The following is a 19,103-nucleotide window of genomic DNA, read 5'->3' as shown; positions in this document are numbered from 1 at the left end:
TCCCCTAGCTGCTCAAGCCAGGCTTAGTGAAGGCCTCCTAGCCATCTGACTTCAGGATGCACCGTCTTCTACCTCAGGTGTCTCCCAGGCTCCTCTCCAGAGGGTTCATCTTCACTGACTATACACCCAGCCCTGACTCTGTTCAAGAAGCCAGGCCAGTTCCTTGCTGCCCATCCCAATAGCTGGGAGCCTCGAGCTTGACCATGAAGCTCCGTCTTATTTGGCTGCCCTCTGCTCTCCCAGTAAGACCCCTACTTTCCTAGTCTGTTTTTAAATGCTGGGGTCAGAATCAATAGGATTGGGACTTCCCTCATGGTCCAGTGGCTAAGACTCCATATACTCCCAGTGCAGGGGGCCTGGGTTTGATCCCTGATCAGGGAACTAGACTCCACATGCCACAGATAAAGATCCCTCATGCTGCAATGAAGATCAAAGGGTCCACATGACACAACTAAGATATGGTGCAGCCAAATAAGTAAATAATAAATTTTTCAAAAAATTAAAAAAAAAAGAATCAGTGGGATTGTTGAAGACCCTTTGGCTGAGTTCCTATCCTACCTACTCCACACATTCACCCATTCACTTGCCTTCAACACACACAGATACACATCCAGACACACACAGATACACAAGTACACACAGACAGATACACAAATATACTCACAGATCACAGACACACACAGTCATACACAGACACACACAAAGATTCAGACACATGTAGAAACAGATATACACACAGAGAGATGCACATTTTCATACAAAGCACACACACAGGATTGTTAGGTTCAAGGAATTAACTTTCTTATATTTGCTTCGAACAATGCCCATAGGGATATCTAAAACCTGATTGTTGAAAAACTCATCTGAGTTTGGGAAAGAGAAATTAGACATCCAGAAAACAGTGAAAATATCACGTGGGCCTGGGAGCTCAGAGGAGGATCTGAGGCCCATGAGGCCAGCAGGCATGACTGATGGGTCCCAGGGCTGCATGTGTGCAAGGGTGTGCCCATCACAGTGGAGGAAGTCCAGGGAGGCAGAGCGCGCGTGTCAAGAGAGGCAGCAGTAGAGATTCCAGCAGTGTGTCTGGGGACTAGCTTTTGAGCAGAGCAGGGCTGGTGGACAAAGGGCAGGGCGGGGGTTGTAGAAGAGGGGCTTTGGGGATCAGAGGGAGGTCTGGGGTGGTGGCCGTCAGATAGACCTGGGCTCTGATCTGGTGTGGCCACCAGGATCGGGTAGGCTTTCTGCCTAAAAGACATGACCTCTGTGAAGGCAGTCCTCCTGTGAGGACTGCAGGGGGTTCTGCTCTGGGGTGGTGGGGACGGTTCCTGAGGGGCTCTCCTGTGAGCGCCTGGAGGGGCACAGGACTGAAGGGTAAAGGGGCATTTCCAGCAGGGAGCTGGCTGGGGGATGAGCTGGCCGGAAGGTGGTGGTTAGGGGCCGCTGGGAGACCTCCCGCCTTCTTTTCAGCTCATTAGAAGCTGCCCATGAGAGTCCCTGCGTCGGCCTGAATTTCACTAAGTCAACAGAAGACCTAACTGCACTTGGGCTCCTGGGAGGGGGAGTCTGTGGCCTCCACCCCAGAACAGTGGGCCTCATGGAAAGGAAAGACAGGAAGTCATAGACCTGTGACCCCGTCTGGGAGTCAAGGCCATTGAGTTGGCCTCCAAGAGCTGCTCCCCACCTGCATCCTGCGGCTCATCTTCCCCTGGATGGGGATGGACGGAGGCCATGTAAACTGGTAGGTGGTCGCAGAACTCAACCAGAGGCACAGAGTTTGGAGGCAGCAGGCCTGCACACCTCGGGCAAGCCGCTGACCTTGTTGAACCCCAGTGCCCTCACCTGTTGGAGGAGGTGCAGATCACCCACTCGCAGGGGAGTGGTGAGGAGGTCAGGTAACTCTGGAGGCTCTCAGCTCAGTGCTTGGTGCCAGGGGAAGTGTATCTGGCTGTCTCCATCCCCCGCGTGCCCCCTGCCCTGACCTGCTCCTCCAGAGCCCCCTGCTGGGTCCCGTGAGCACAGTGATGCTTGGGTAGGTTCCGATGGACTCGAGCATCCTGCTTACCTCATTCAAGCTGGAGATGAAGCCTGACGAAGAACTGGAGAGGCCAAACCGCTTCTCGATGGTGGTGAGGCTGCTCCTGAAGTAGGCACTATACAGGAGCTGGCAGAGCTGCAGGAGGCCATGGCACAGCACGAACACCTGGGAGGAGACTGGGCAGTGAGGCCGCTAGACAGTGAGCCCTGCTGCCCACTTCCGCTCTCCCCTCTGGGGCACAGAGGCCCAGCAGCCTGACCCATTCCCTCCCTTGTTCGTTGGGAACACGTTCTCCATCAGGTGGTCCCAGTGAAATGCCGTCATCCTCAGACCCGTTTCATCTCTGACCTTGGTCAAGGCATGGCAGTCATTCCCATCATTTCAGCCATTCTTTTCACACAGCAGGAAAACCGCAGGGTTGGAGAAGCATCCTTAAAGGTCTGACTGATCAGATTTTTCTCTGATAGCTCTGCCCTTCCTCCTGGGTCCCATGAAGGTTGAGGGTCCCCCTCCCAGCCCATTCATGTCACAAACAAGCAGGGGGGTCACATTGCTCCACACCTCTTGACCGGGCCTCCATTCCCCTTCCCCATCGACACCCATCCCCCCAGACTCCCTTCTCATACCCCAGTGAGGCTGTAGGTGGGCTCTCACCCAGGCCGATTCAGTGAACACACCAGCCCAGCTTGCTACCACCTCTTCTTATACGAGGTGTTTGTGCCGATGCTGGCTCCTCCTCTGGATGAAGATAAAGGCCTGGGAAAGGCATCCCACCCTGTCCCATAGGCCTGGTCCTGTGGGTGTGAGTAAATGTGACAAGCAAATGTGCTTTCCATGGTTGACCCGGGGCAGATACACAGTGGCAAGGGTGGAGAGGGATCGTGGCATCTGGAGTTGGCTGCACGCTCAGTGCTCCTGGGTTCTTGGCTGTTGGGCTGAGAGCAGGCTCGGAGCCCCAAACCCCCTGGAGGTGCCCCTTCTGAGGACAGCACTTGTCCTTCAGGGAAGGGCGGGGTGCCAGTCTGTCTCCTAGTCTGCCAAAGCTCTTCCCTCACTGGAAGACCTGGCATCTCAGGAAAGCAACAGGGATCCACCTTCATTTCTATTTCCTTGTTAAGCCAAGCCAGCCATCCACAGGGGCCCCACTCTAGGCTTCGGGGTCAGAACTGATGTCTCCTCTCCAACCTGTCAATGTAAAGCCTCTGGAAGCCCAGGGTGCAGCCCAAGCTGCCTGCTCATACATCCAAATCAAGGTGGCCAACACACCACAAAACCAGACACTTGTCCAAGCACTGCCACTCCCCTCCTGGTCTGCCGTCTTTTCAACCCATCTCAGAAGCTGCCTGTGTCGGCCTGAATTTCACTAAGTCAAGGGAAGATCTAACTGCACCTGGGCTCCCGGGAGGAGGAGGCTGTGGCCTCCACCCCAGAACAGCGGGCCTCGTGGAATTTACACTGTCCCTCAGTGATGCAAATCAAAGTTAGAGGGAAGAAGGATGGGCTGAGAGGTCAGAAGCCAGGATCAGCTAGGAGACACTGAAGCCAGGGAGAGAGGGCAGAAGCAGTGTTGGTGGCTCAGCTGGTAAAGAATCTGCCTGCAATGCGGAACTGGGTTCAGTCCCTGGGTTGGGAAGATCCCCTGGAGGAGGGCATGGAAATCCACTCCAGTATTCTTGCCTAGAGAACTCCCATGGACAGAGGAGCCTAGTGGGCTACAGTCCATGGGGTTGCAGAGTCGGACCTGACTGAGGGATGAAGCACACACAATCTCTACTTGGTTCCCTAGCAGTCTGAGGAGAGAAAGGTGAGGATGGTGGAGAAAAAAATCTGTCTCAGATCTTTTCCTGAAAGATACGTCTTTGCTCTTTCCAGTAAATACAAAAATCCCTTCAGACACGATGTGGAAGACTCCACCTAGAGCTAGAGGGCGCCTTTCTCACTTCACACCCCAGCAGAGCCTACTGCACTGCCAGCTTTCACTCACTGCAGACCCTGTCGGGTTGGGGTCCCTTACAGGTGCCCTAGCAGAAGTGCTGGTGTATATCTGAGACCCCAGGTTCCAGTGGACTCAGCAGATGAAGAGGAATGAGATCTGTGGCTTCAGGGGAAGGAAAGGTGGGCAGAAGTAAAGAGACTGCCGGGTAAAGAGACTGAAGTGAGTAGAAGGTTTCAGTGGATTTCTGTCCAGAGCTGCTCAAGGTCACAGCCATCTGCCTCATGGGTGGCATAAGGAAGCCTGTCCACTCACCACCCCTGCCTCCTCAGGGAGGCTCAGCTCTGCTTCTTTTCGTGTACTGGAATTCTCCACATTTTGTGATAAAGGCACTCTGGAAAATGATCCAGTCTCTCTTACGAATGGGGAAATAGAAGTTCAGAGAGGGAGAGAGGCGGGAAATCCTAGCGCCTCAGAGCTGGGGAGACCAAGGGCTCACGAGGGCAGGAACCTGCCATGGCTACTCCGTTGTGTGAGAGGCAGGCCCAGAACCGGGCATGCCAGGCACCTGGAGAGCCTGGCACTAAGCCCGCAGCACCTGCTACGTCCAGGATACAGGCAATTTAGTCTTGGATGCCTTACCAGATTATCTTCTTCTGATTACCCCCTGAAGGTTAACGCCCCCCAACCTGCCCCACTCAAATTGTCTGTAGTCACCGTCCCTGGACGGTGCCCTTTCTGTGCATGCGCACTGGAAACCCCCTTTGTGGTGCCCACATCTCAGACTATGCTCCAGAATGTCCCCCAGGGTTTTTACACTCAAGGGCATCACACGTTGTGCTGGACGTGTCCATATGGACATTCTCAAACCCCTCCCCCAGACTAATCACTTCCTAAATAGGGTCCAATGTCCTCCCCCCAGAAACCTCTCCAGTTTTTCCTTCACTGCCCATCATGTTTGCTCAGTGCCCTAAGCCAGAAACCGGAAATCCTCCTGGATGCACGGTCCTCACCTCTGACATTTGGTGCCACTGTGATTTCATCTGGCGCCTCTTGCATTTGACCTGCCCTCACCTCCAGATTATGTCTGGCTTCAGGCCCTCCCTCTCTTATCTCCGCCAGATTCCTTCAACAGCCTATCACAGATCTCCTGTCTGCCGCCTTCCAGTCTTCCATCTCATCACTCCAGGAAGAGCTTTATCAAACAGCAATGTGAGCCAGTTACACCCAGATTAATACCTCTCACTGGCTCCCCACTTTTCACAAGATGAAAACCAATGCCCTTTGGAGAGTCATCCATGATGCTACGGGTCCTGGACTCTGACTGCCTCTTTTCCCTAGTCTGCTGGGTGGATCATGTTTTACAAAGATGGCTACACCAATGTCTCCTGTCCCACATACACCCCTTACAATGTGACAATCACATTCATCCATCAAGAAGTGGCATCTGCATTCTCTTCCTTTCAATATGGGTCAATCTGACCTATTTGCTTCTGAAAAAGAGAAAGAAGCAGAAGTGAGGCTCTGTGACCTCTGTGGCTAAGTCTTGAAAGTTAATAGTGAATCCCCCAGCTCTTTCATGGAAACTTAGACTCCAGACATCACACTATAAGGAAGCCCCTCTTCCCTACTCATGGGGGAATCCACATGGTGATGTTCCAGCCTATAAATCCAGTTAAAGTTTCAGCCTGTAGCCAGCTTAGGATTCCAGCCTTCAATGACAGGTGAGCTATGCCCACCAAGCCTTCCACAGAGGGCAGATCCATGAGCAAACTAAATGTTGCCTTTGTTTTAAGCACTAAGTTTAGGGCTGCTTTGTTATGTACACTAGAGCTAGAACCTCTTGTCCTTCAAACTTCATCAAGGGTCACACACTACCCCACAGCACACACGCACTGTCTGCATCTCTGCTCAGTCTTTACAAAATCATCTTTCCCATCTCTGTCTGGATAACCCTTCAATGCTTCCCTTGCCCAGCACAGGGCTCAGCTATGTGTCCAGTTCAAAGTAGCTTCCGAAAGTCCTGGCACCTGATGCTGACTTCTGCGCAGAGGCTTCCGGATGACTTGGCATGTGACTGGCATTCAGGGTGGCATCCAGAAGAGGGCTGAGGGCTGTCAGAGCAGCCTGGGAGAGACACTGAGGGCTGGGCCAATGTCCAGGGCAGTGGGGAGGCAGGGAGTGGCAGCTTAGAGGCTCCTGCAGAGGTTAAATTGACAAGGCTCTTGTTCTTGATTTGAGGTGGAAGAAAAGGGGCAGAGTTTCCAGCCTGAGGGCCAGGAAGGGGTCAAGGCTGTGCGTGAGACGGGGGCCCAGGAGGAGGTGCAGATGGAGAGAGAGGACAGGAGTTCAAGTTTGGAACACCCAAGTTACTGCAGATAAAGTTCAAAAACACCAGTCTCCCTCTAAGCAAATCAGTAATGAATTAACAGGACTGATTGATCTCTACTCGAGCAGCTGATTGGTGGCTCAGACAGTAAAGAATCTGCCTGCAATGCGGAAGAACTGGGTTCAGTTCCTGGGTTAGGAAGGTCCCCTGGAAGAGGGCATGGCAACCCACTCCAGTATTCTTGCCTGGCAAACCCCCATGGACAGAGGAGCCTGGTGGGCTACAGACCATGGGGTTGCAGAGTCGGACCTGACTGAGGGATGAAGCACACACAATCTCTACTTGGTTCCCTAGCAGTCTGAGGAGAGAAAGGTGAGGATGGTGGGGAAAAAAATCTGTCTCAGATCTTTTCCTGAAAGATACGTCTTTGGTCTTTCCAGTAAATACAAAAATCCCTTCAGACACGACGTGGAAGACTCCACCTAGAGCTAGAGGGCGCCTTTCTCACTTCACACCCCAGCAGAGCCTACTGCACTGCCAGCTTTCACTCACTGCAGCCCTGTCGGGTTGGGGTCAGCAGATGAAGAGGAATGAGATCTGTGGCTTCAGGGGAAGGAAAGGTGGGGAGAAGATGCGGGTAAAGAGATAGAAGTGGAGAGAAGATTCCAGTAGATTTCTGTCCAGAGCTGCTCAAGGTCACAGCCATCTGGTTTCACTACTGAGCTTACATGGACAGAACTGAGGCTACTGGAAGTTATCAAGTGCCTGCTCCATGGCCTGGAGAAGGCAATGGCACCCCACTCCAGTACTCTTGCCTGGAAAATCCCATGGACAGAGAAGCCTGGTAGGCTGCAGTCCATGGGGTCTCGAAGAGTCGGACGTGACTGAGCGACTTCACTTTCACTTTTCACTTTCCTGCATTGGAGAAGGAAATGGCAACCCACTCCAGTGTTCTTGGTTGGAGAATCCCAGGGATGGAGGAGCCTGGTGGGCTGCCATCTATGAGGCCGCACAGAGTCGGACACAACTGAAGCAACTTAGCAGCAGCAGTAGCAGCTCCATGGCCAGTGTAATATGGAGCAGCAAACACTTGACACCATACAGGGCAGATAGAAATCCATCCCTTGTGAGACTATGGGGCTTATGAGCATAAGGAGACGGACTGGTGGGAGAAGGAAAGCTTTGCTCAAGGGGTTGCAACCCATCCTCCACTACCATTTAGACAACATGGTGTCGTGGGATTTGATAGTTGGGGTTTGGGACTCAAACAAGCTGAAGCTCACATCCTGACTCTGTAATGAATGGTGTGACCTCTGACTATGTATTTGACCCTCTGACAGCAGTTTTCCCACTGGCAAACAGGAGCTTTGACAATACCTGTTCCTGCTGTCTTGGGAGGTTTGCATAAAAGGGTCTGTGTTTAAAGCCCTAGAGACCTGCTTGACCCACAGCGTGTGCTCCACATTCTGGAGAGATAGCTAATAAGCCCAGGCTTCCACCTCTCACTCCTCCTGCCCAAATAATTGAACCTCTCTGTTGCTTTCCCATCTCCTGTGGCATGAAAACTCTAGGACAGAGTTTCCCACAATGTGTTAGGCAGGTCACCACTTGTTTGAGATGCTCCAAGTTGAAAGGATTCCCAGGACAAAAAAGTTTGGAAAATTTTGCATGCTACCATCCTTCCTTGTGGATATTTACAGTTCATATCAGAATATTAAAGTCTCTAAGAAAACCTTCAGTAAAGACTTGCTTTTAGCTTTGTTTTACCCAACTTTCTCCATGGCTTCTTTAGCCATGTGACCCCCTGTATATATATGAAATGTCTACAGACTCTAGCATTCTGCAGAATATAGTTTATGGAAGGATTCCACATCCCTTTTAAAAGTAGCTAATGGTAGAATCTGGGTCTTGAGATTTCTTCACAAAAGGAAAAGAAAATAAATATCTATTACATGGCTGTATTATCTTTTTAAAATAGCCCACCAGCATTTTCTGTCTCCTCACTCCACTTTTTTTTCCCTTTTTATAGCGTTATTACTTCCTAGGAGAGTGAAAAAGCTGGTTTAAAACTCAACATTCAAAAACTAAGATCATGCCATCCGGCCCCATCACTTCATGGCAAATAGATGGGGAAACAATGGAAACAGTGACAGGCTTTATTTTCTTGGGCTCCAAAATCACTGCAGATGGTGACTGCAGCCATGAAATTGAAAGACACTTGCTCCTTGGAAGAAAAGCTATGATAAACCTTGAAAGCATATTAAAAAGCAGAGACATTACTTTGCCAACAAAAATCCGTCTAGTCAAAGCTATGGTTTTTCCAGTAGTCATGTATAAATGTGAGAGTTGGACCATAAAGAAGGCTGAGTGCTGAAGAATTGATGCTTTTGAACTGTGGTGTTGGAGAAGATTCTTGAGAGTCCCTTGGATGGCAAGGAGATCAAACCAGTCAATCCTAAAGGAAATCAACCCTGATGTTCATTGGAAGGACTGATGCTGAAGCTGAAGTTCCAATACTTCTGGCCACCTGATGCGAAGAACTGGCTCATTAGAAAAGACCCTGATGCTGGAAAATATTGAAAGCAGGAGAAAAAGGGAACAATAGAGGATGAAATGGTTGGATGGCATCACTGACTCAATGGACATGAGTTTGAGCAAGCTCTGGGAGTTGACGATGGACAGGTAAGCCTGGTGTGCTGCAGTCCATGAGGTCGCAAAGTGTCAGATACGTCTGAGCAACTGAAGTGAACGGAATTGCTTCCTAAAATTACATCACACATTTATCACTTATGGTCATCACCCCACCAAAATCCAGAAGAATTCACAGAGGAAAAATGATGTGTGCTTTTTAAGATGCCATGTCTTCTTGTCTGGAACAATGCCTAGTCCTTAATTGGGGCTCATTCATTGTCAAGTGAATGAATAGGTCTTTAAATAGTGTAACTGATGAACTCTCTTCCAGAATATATGTCCATCAGAGGAGCCATTTGGGAAGCTGCAGGTTTGTTCCAACGGTCTGTCCTCAATCATTATAAAATTCCCCTTCAGCATTGCTTTTAATCAGTCTAAAGGAACTCATCAATCATTTAAAATCTGTGCACTTTATTATGTAAAGTGAAATGAAGTGTTAGTCACTCAGTCGTGTGTGATTCTTTGTGACCTCATGGATTGTAGCCCACTGGGTTCCTCTGTCTATGGAATTCTCTAGGCAGTAATACTGGAGTGGGTTGCCATTCCCTTCTCCAGGGGATCTTCTCAATCCAGGGATCAAACCCAGGTCCCTTGCATTGCAGGCAGATTCTTTACCATCTGAGCCACCAAGGAAGCCCTATAATATGTAAACTATACCTCAATAAAGTTGATTTAAGGAAAATTTAATTTCAAAATGATTTGCAACCAGCAAGGTATTCAAAATAATCTTCTGAGGCTTTGAAGGGAATTCCACAAACAGTTTTTTTTTTTAAACTATGAGCGTTGGCAGTGTCATTGGAATAAATCTGTTAAAGAGTTCACTTTGAAACCATCAAAATCCAAGTAGATATTTAAATGTGTGTGTGTTAAAACTATACAAGTCTTCAGGCACATCTTGTAGAAGGAAGTACGAAGGGAAAGTTAATGCAAGGGAACAACATTCTTGCAGGGTGTGGTGGACAGGAAGCTCTAAAACATCTAACTGTTCACGTTCACAGCTCTATTCTTTTTCCAATCTTAACAAACATGGAGAGGAAATTCAGACAGGAAGGAAGCAGAGAGATTGGAATGGTCATGAAGATCTTTCTGACAGAGATGACTCTTTTTACCACCTTTGCCAAAGAGCTAAGAATGGCTGAAAGATGCTGAGACACCAAGTGAAGGTTCAGAGTGGAACCCCAGGCCCCAGCCAAACTGCAGAGCTCTGTGTAAGTAAATAATCAGACTGTGAGGGTAAACTGTTAGGACAGACAGTGACACCCTTAGAGCTCGGGATGAAAAGAAAAGGTCAAAGTGCAGCCCAGCCATTGTTTCTTCTGCTATGCAGGTTCATGACATTCTTTTCTGAACTAAACAGAGAACTATGATCTGAAGCACCTACTTGGAATTATAGGGACACTAGAAGAATTTCTGAAATGTGGTCCTCACAGGATTACTACCCATCTAATCACTGACTCTGCTGTCAACCAAGTCTGATTTTGTCCACATGCATCCCGATGAAGGCAAAACTCTAGAAAATTCAGCCGATGCCTTAGGCTCACCAGGATGTGATGTCTCTGAGATAGTTTAACACACTTATGGGAACCAGGAGTGGGAAGAAAGCCATTCAGGAGCAGGAGATGGGACTGGACTGGGACACTGGCTGTGACCTCCCAGTTTAGATCAAGGATGTTCCCATCCTTAAACAGCAGATGTCAGTAGTCTAAATGGAGCTATTTGGAAGGAAGGAAGGAAGGAGGAAGACTGAGAAGAAAGAGTAAAGAAGAGCTCAGGGAAACCTTACTCTGGCCCAGCCCAGCAGTGCAGGCAGAGCTCAGAGGATGGCTGATCACAGTTCTCCTGTCAGAGAGGAGTCTTAGAGGTACCACTTGCTTTAGTCCCTCCAACCTGTGTGGGACAAGATCTGGCCCCAGAATCCTTGTTGATCCTCCTCACCAGGTTGAAGTGGACTGGAGCAGGGAGGCAGGAACAGCTGGAGGCTCGCACATCCCTTGGGCAGCACCAGAGCTGCCCAGCCACAGTGACAACCCAGCTGGGTTTGAGCCACATTGCCATTCAGAAGCCCCTTTTCATGGTCAGCTGGGATCCCTCCTACTTAATCACAAATCCACTTACATTTATTTTCACTTTTTTCTTTTATTTTGAATTCAATGTATCACATGCACATTTTTTTTTTTTAATTGTCATGTGGAAGGACTAAGAATGACAAGGCCAGCGCTATGCTCAACTGTAGGCTACCTCAAGTACTACAGTCCAGGGACATACTCTTTTTAGTGTTTCTGTCGATTACATCCACATATCTCAAAATAATATTCTTGTTTTGCAATTTCTTGATTTATCACTTTTGACTGTGTGCCACGATAGAAGAGGATTTAGCTCGCTTATTCAGGTCCCCTCTCTCTCCCTCTTCCCCCCAACTTTTAATAGTTCTATCAGTATTTATATCCTTATTGGATATAAATACTTCACTTTGTGGCAAGCAAGCCTGGAGCCAGCAGTGGGGCTTACCCTCTGGGTGCCCACCCACACCAGCTGACGATTCCCTCAAGGCATGGAGAGAAGCCCAAGGTAAAGGGCTGAGCTGTATTAACCCCTCAGGTCCAGCTCCACTTGTCTGTCATCTCTGCCTTCTTCCATCCCTGCCCACTCTGAACCTGCAGCTCTCCATGACTGTGCCAAGTTCCAAGTCCAGGGGCTCCCCCACTATCAGCCCCACACATGCACTTCAGAGTCCACTCTCCTCCACTTTGTCTCATCTATCGATACTTTCCAACCACTCTCCATCTTACTGAAATTTTTGGGGTGTTTCATCCACTCATAATTCCTGTACTTTTCTTTTTTCTGTTATTAGTTCTCATAATTTTTTAATTCATTGCTCTTATCCTAACGAGGGTATTAGAGATGAAGGGAGACAAACACATGCTAAGCCTGCCATCTTGAATTATGAACCAAACCCACCTCCTGATGCTAAGTCCAGTAAACAAATTAATAATTCTGTCCTCACTTTTTCAAAGGGAAAAAAAAGGCATATGTACTTGTCAGGGGCCTAAGTAGTCAAGCCAAGAAGTGTGCCCAGGCTCTTCTCCAAAACCTTCCCTCCCTCACCCCTAGGATACTCATGCATCCTGACACCTCATTCATTTGACTAGGATTTTCCAAAGTGGTCAGTCTATCTCCAACAGAAGTCACATGGCTGGAAAGTGGTGCTGGCTTAGGGTGTCTCTCCATCTCCACCTAAATATTTCTATTTTTTTTAGTGTCTTTACTCTCATAGCCCATTCTCAGTCCTGGTTGGAAGTTCACCCAATGGATAAGATCTGGGAGGTGAGACTCCAGGCTCAAGAGGTCCTAATGCAATAGGGACAAAGAAGGAAACTCAGAAAAGGTGACTTCCGGCTGTTCCCAATGACCTCAAAGAGGCAGCATCTGAAAGGAAAGGAGGTCTGTGGGTTGGCTCCTCTGAGCTGGAGGGGAGAGGGGAATCTTGCCCGTGTCCTGCCAAGAAGGGAAGCAAAGCAAAGATGGGTCATGGAGTGAAGGCCTCCTTCAGCCCCATCTGCCTGCTTACCCTCCTGTACCTTCAGCAGGGTGTGACTTTGGATCCAAACCATGGTTCAGTGGCCCCAAAGGGGAATATGTCTTTTAAGAAGTGATTCAGGAAATCAGGTACATTCCCACGTGGGAAGAATGCCTGAACAAGATAAAGCTCAGAGATTCAAAATAGCCAGCCCAGGGTCCAAGCGGGAGGTAGTCACGGAAGGTACCTGTAGTAGTATCTTTCGTATTATCATAAACTAGACAAAGCCTTTGATAAGACATGGTCCTGGGTGCTCTGGGAAGTTTGAAAATCAGAACAATCTAAAAAGAACAACACAGATTCCCCTCACGGCTTCCTTGTTCCGTAAAAAGGGCAGTGGCCAGTCTGGAGAGCTGAGACTCTGATTCTGCCCATCAGGGAGGCCCCTAGGCGTCTCTGCCCAGCACCCTCTCACTAGCTTTTGCTCTCCACACCATGACCTTACTGTCTGGCAGGTTCTCCTCATGCGACCGCAAACGGCCATCGGAGGTCTGTGGGAGCTGCTCTCCGGAGGACTGGAGCTTCAGTGGAGGCCGGGAGTCCACCAGATGCCACAGCAAGCCCAGAGGACCACAGCACTTCAGTGGTCTCTCCATGGGTCACACTGCTTGGTGGGGGTGTGGGGTGGGCCAAGGACCTCTCCAATCCAGATCACCAAGGAATTGGGTTAGATCAGGATCTTCCAGCCATTTTTTAGTTTAGTCCACTCGCTTAGAAAAAAAAAATCTCGCCTAAAGGCCTCTAGGTAAGAGAAAATTGAACAGGACACTGCAAGCCCCAAGCCACATAATTCTCTAGTTTTTGTTGTTATTGTGACTAGCAGAGGCCTTTGATAGGACTGAATCCTGAGGGCCCTTGGATGTACAAAAATCAGCACTATCTATAAAGAAACATGTGGATTTCCGTGGCAGCGGAAGGGACACTGCAGTGATACCAGAAATCTTCAAACACTTTTGGCTGCAGTTGATTTCCTTTGGCTTTTCCCTGGTGGTGACTGTCTGAAGCTCAGCCCCAGCCACGAGGAAGTCAGATGTCTAGACTCTCCTGGTGGCATTTGTGAAGGAGGATGAAAGAGCGAAGGGCGAGAGATGGCCCAAGGTGACCAGGACATGTGGCGTGGGCTTCAGAAATCGTAGATTTAAAAAAATTCTGGAAGAGATGAAACATGAGCACACAGACTAAATGAATTTAGTCTGTGATTTAGTCTTTAGATTAACTAGAACCATGGTGCTCAAGGGTTCCCAGAAAAATAAAAACTTTGAAACAAAATTATCATTGACATTTATGTAAGTATGTGTCCAAATTCTTCTCTAGAAATTTCCAAAGTCACTTTTATTTTTTAAGTCAGAAAAGCTTTCCTTCTTGGAAAACAAGTAGCATTTGTCTTTTTTTGGAAGTTGGCACAAGAGTAATTTGTTAGGTGAAATAAGGCGCCATTCGGGAAACTTTGAATCCATTTGTGGCAGGAAAACACCACTCATACTGTATTAATATAGAAACTTCACCTATTTTATATTCTTCCTATTCTTTGTAAAACAAGATGGGATGTTAATATTTTCCCTCACCTCCCTGAAGGGTTTGCAGATTAAGCCCTTCCCTTCCTGCTCTCAAGGAAGGGGAAGTGAGTTTTTCAGAGAGAAAGTAGGGTGTGGAAGCATGTATTGGAAGAGCCCAGGATCCTGGGAAGCTGGCCAGGAAGGAGGGACCCCTCTGCCCAAGAAGGCTGGTTCACGGCCACAGGGAAGCATGAAGGGCAGTTCTCCTCACATCACCTTGTTTGTGTAATGATTAGTTTGTCTGCTTGTTTTTGATCTGTATCTTCTGCATCTGGCTGAGTATCTGGCACATGCTGCTGCTGCTGCTGCTGCTGCTAATTTGCTTCAGTTGTGTCCGACTCTGTGTGACCCCATAGACGGCAGCCCACCAGGCTCCCCCGTCCCTGGGATTCTCCAGGCAAGAACACTGGAGTGGGTTGCCATTTCCTTCTCCAATGCAGGAAAGTGAAAAGTGAAAGCGAAGTCGCTCAGTTGTGTCCGACTCTTCGTGACCCCATGGACTGCAGCCTACCAGGCTCCTCCGTCCATGGGATTTTCCAGGCAAGAGTACTGGAGTGGGGTGCCATTGCCTTCTCCATCTGGCATATAATAGATGTCTAATAAATACCTGCTGCATACAGTGAATCCTCATACCCCTGAGAGGCAAATACGATTCTGCTGGTTTAAGGACGAGGGAGCTGAGGTTCAGTTAAGCTTACAAAATGCTCTTATCATACAGTTGGTAAATGGTAGCACCCAAGGTACGCCAAGTGACACCATCATTCTGCTCCACCCAGCACCCTGATCGCATGAGAGTTTGGGCAAAAAAGGCACCACTGAAGCTGTCTTCATCAAGATAGCTGGTTACCTAACTGCCAAACCCAGTGCCAAATCCGATGACAGGTTTACCTTGAGTCCTGCAGCACCTGCCAGTCTTGTTTCCCTCAGCATCTCTGATGCCATTGCTTCCCGAGCTCATGCAGTCTCTGTAAGTGTTCCTCCGTAGAAATTCCTGTGGGAGCTCTTTCTGTTCCATCCTTAGCCCCGTTGTCTGTCTCTCTGCACACACACACACCCCATGGGCATCCTGCTCATCCACCAAACAGCTCACCCTCGTGGCATGCCAAAGCCTCCAGTCCATGCTAGACTGCAGACCTCCCACCTCAACCCCCTACTTCCCACACGGTTTGACTTTACTCCCAACAACCAGTATCTGAAATTCAAACGACCACGTTACCCTACACTGCCTCCTGCGGATTCACCTTCAAACCAAGGCTCCAGGCCATGCTGTGTCTCCGCCTCCACTGCCGCCCTCCATCCAGAGGCTGGCAGGCCCACCTGGCCACTACTGGTCAGGTGGGTCTATGCTTTCCTGAAGCCCACTCCTTCCTCCTTCCAATCGATTCTCTAGCCAGCAGCCAGAGTGATCTTTGAAGAATGGCTTCAAAGGCACAAGTCAGCTTGATACAGTGCCAGAGGGACAGCACGCAGACCGAGAAACAGAACATTTCTAGCTTCCCAGACAGCCTCCGGCGCCCTCTCAGTCAGCTTCCCCTCCAGGGTAGTGATCGCCTGTCCTCTAGCAGCTCACGTAGTTTGCCGGGTTTGTACTTTACAGAAGTACAATCGCATGGAGTGTCAGCATGATCTTCTGAAGATGGAGATCAGAGCCTCTCATGACCCATGAAAAATCCCTCCAGTGGAATTCCACCAGCTCAGATCAAGATCAAGCAGAGCACCCCAGCCTGCAGGGCCTCCCTGTTCCAGCTCACGTCCACCTCTGGCCTCGCTGAGCTTCCCGCCACCACGGCCTCTCCTTGCGTACTACCCTAGCTACGGTCTGGGGTAACAGGCAGTAAAATTTGTAGCTGGCTGGAAAACTCATCACCTGTGTGAGATGACGTGTTACCTTAGAGCTTCTGGGGGTGGGGCCCATTCTGTCTACCAGGGTCTGGGGCAGGGGGCTCTTCATTCCCACCGCCTCCCTTGTTTAGCCTCTACTCACATATCTATATGATGGTGAAGAATGTCTCTCCTGTCACACATTCTCCATTCTTCCTTCATGGCCCTGAGCCCAGACTGCAATTACAACGACCTTGCGTGTTTGGGGCCCTATGGCAATCCTGGCATCCAGCACAGAGCCGTCGCCAGCCAGTGGGCGGAGGAGGGAAATGACCGCAAAGCACGGCTGGCTACTACTTTATGAGAAGGAGGTGATCTGCTTGGCAAATATCTGACGATAAACAAATCAACGGGAAAGAATGAACTTCAGGGAATGTAACCACCGGTTACATCAGCACCTGTAAGCCATGAGTAGGAAGATGTAAAATTATTAAAGCAGATTGTGAATTCCTTGAAGATATAGGGTTTTTTTTTTTCCTTTTCTCCTTCTATTGTGCCCATTTATCTCCCAAGGAGATAAATCAATTACTTAGCAAATTCTTGTTAATTCTTTCACTGTCAGCAGGGTGACACCCAGGGCCAGCTGCACATCAGAGCTCCCAAACATCTCCATTTGGAAAAATGAAACCCTGGACTCATGGTCACCTCTTGCCAGGCTTTTTAACAGAAAGACTGGAGTCACACTGAGCAGTGAAGGGGGGCAGGTCTGGGTGTCCCCCCGAGGCTGCCGCACGAGGAGTTTGAGGTTCTATAGGGAATGGTAGGTGCCCCAGCAGGCCGAGGAAGGAATCCTCGCTCAGGGAAGCCCTGCCTGGAAGCCTGTGCTCACCCTCTCAGAGGCCGCCGAGTTCCTGATAAACCACAGCACACCCCGCCCAATTAAAGTCACTGGAAATCTGAGAACCAAGCTTGAAGAACCTGTAATAGAGTCAAAGACAGCAGACACGCCTGATACAAGAGTGGGCCGGCTGCCCACCAGGACAGGCCAGGACATGGGCGTGCATGGACGCCAAGACTCCGGGTCTGCTCATTGTCACTGTCCACCTCACTGGCTGACCTGATGTTAGAGCGCCTCCTGAGGCTGTAGTGTTCCAGAGCCGTACACAGCAACAGAAAGGCATGCTCCCCTGTGATGGGCTGCCCCTGGCAGCAACATTCTCCTGCATAGAAGCATCTTCACGCCCCATCCTGCTCACTCCAGCATTCCCCTGCCCATTCCCAACCACAGTGGTCCTCACACATGCCCATTTCCTTCCAAGACCCCATCAATCTGAAAGTGACAGCAGCCCCCTGGAAACTCCAGCCCGCCCCTGCCAGCAGGACAAGATGTTCAGGGCAGATGCCCCAACACAGCACAATTGCTACACTTTGTGGCATGACTTCCTTCTGCTTTCCTGGCTGCTAGTAGAAGCATGGCAGGAGGAAAAGGCTTTGTCAGATGCATCAGGAGGATGACGTGTCCTTTGTAAGTGCTGAGCACAAATCCAGATCCCACCCTTGACCTCCTGGAGATCCCCAGAGGGACGTGGAAGCTGATGGTCTCCATTCCCTACTGATTGATGACAGTCAAAATATCAAGGATATGAACCCAAAGGAACCACGCTACCTGCAGATAACTCTGGCAGGGAACCCAGAATATCTGTCGCCATCATGCCCCATGGGCCTCCACTTCCCCTCCCCACAAGCCCCTCTCCCCTCCAGTCCCCCATGTGGTCCCCCAGCATCTTTATGATCTTTATGTCCCCCAGCATCTTATGATCTTCATGACTGATCTTACCTCTCTCTTCACCCTCTGCCTCTGCTAGGGACACTTTCTATGACCTGTGCTGTCCCCAGCCTCTTTGCTGGATATTATGGGCTGAATTGTGTCTCCAAAGAGATATGTCAAAGGCCTAACCCCTGGTGATTGTGAATGTGACATTACTGGAAATAGGGTCTTTGCAAATATAATCAAGTTACAATGAGGTCATCCTGGAGTAGGGTGAGCCTTAATCCAATGACAGGCGCCCTTACAAGAGCAAATTTGGATCCGGAGACACAGGACACTGGAGGCAGAAGACACTGGAATGATGTGGCTACAAGCCAAGGATTTCTGGCAATCACTAGAAGCATGCCTGCAACTCCCTTGGTCCTCTTCACTCTGTTCAATGACAGAATCCTGTCCCTCTGGCCCAGATGTCCTCAGCTGACCCTACTAGAAACCATCTTTAACCTCTCTCGGGCCCACTACATTTCCTTCTCCAGCTTCAGAGAGTCTGCACTCACCCACTCTTCAGGTGACTGAGGAAGCAGGTTGCTTTCTTAGCTGTTCATGTCCCTCCCAATTCACCCAGCTGTTTTCTTAATTCTTTTATTGCTCATGGTTTTCCTTTGTGGACAAACACCATGACAGCCAAAGCCTCCTATGCCTCTTCCCCTCCCACCCTTGTTTTGATTGCCTCTGGGCTCCACTCCCCTGACCTGGGTGTCTCCTTCTTATCCCCAGGCTCTCCCACATTCTCTCCATTCCTGGAGGGACCTGACTCACGTTCCATGAGAATTTTCCCTAAACGTGTGGACCTCTCCTCTGTGGAAACCAAGTAGTTACAGGAAGCCCATGTGGAATGGAGGGACCTTCCTTGTCTCCACAAAGTGAAACTGCCTCCCCTCCTGCCTTTCGAAGCTGTCTTGCAGGGTGTCCTGCCGCCTTCACTGAGGGCAAATTCTCACAAGTAGCAGGGTCAGTCTTCAGGCATTTCTCCACAGGCCAGAAACGTCTACCCACCAATCTGTCTGGACCTTATGAAGGACCGAACTCCAGACTGATTGGCTTTTCTAGACTTGCTCTAAACCAGAGCCCACAGCCTGCAAACCTTTAAGAGGTCTCCTGGCTCAGCAGCCCCAACACACTGAACTTGTATCTACTCTTTGAATGTGGTCCTTTTCATCCAGGTTCAGAGTCCTTGTGTATGCTTCCTTATGCCTAGAACATTCTCCCACCCCTTCCCTTGCCTCCTTGCTGGCCTGATTCCCCTTGTCAAGCTCTGTTTGAACATGGCTTCCCTTATTTAGGCTACTCCCCTTGCTGACACATCCCCTTAGGAAGCTGTGGACCTCTCTCT

General features: G+C 49.6%; 1 protein-coding gene across 1 annotated transcript in view; it reads right to left on the bottom strand.

Moving 5' to 3' along the window:
* The window catches only part of SLCO2A1 (solute carrier organic anion transporter family member 2A1), an 87,105-nt gene that overhangs the window by 39,773 nt on the left and 28,229 nt on the right, over positions 1-19,103 (bottom strand). Inside the window, 1 exon segment of the mRNA NM_174829.3 lies at positions 2,063-2,200. Coding sequence (NP_777254.1) covers positions 2,063-2,200 — 138 coding nt within the window.

Source organism: Bos taurus, chromosome 1 (genome assembly GCF_002263795.3).
Source record: "Bos taurus isolate L1 Dominette 01449 registration number 42190680 breed Hereford chromosome 1, ARS-UCD2.0, whole genome shotgun sequence".
Taxonomy (NCBI): domain Eukaryota; kingdom Metazoa; phylum Chordata; class Mammalia; order Artiodactyla; family Bovidae; genus Bos; species Bos taurus.
This window is presented reverse-complemented; position numbering and strand designations above follow the sequence as displayed.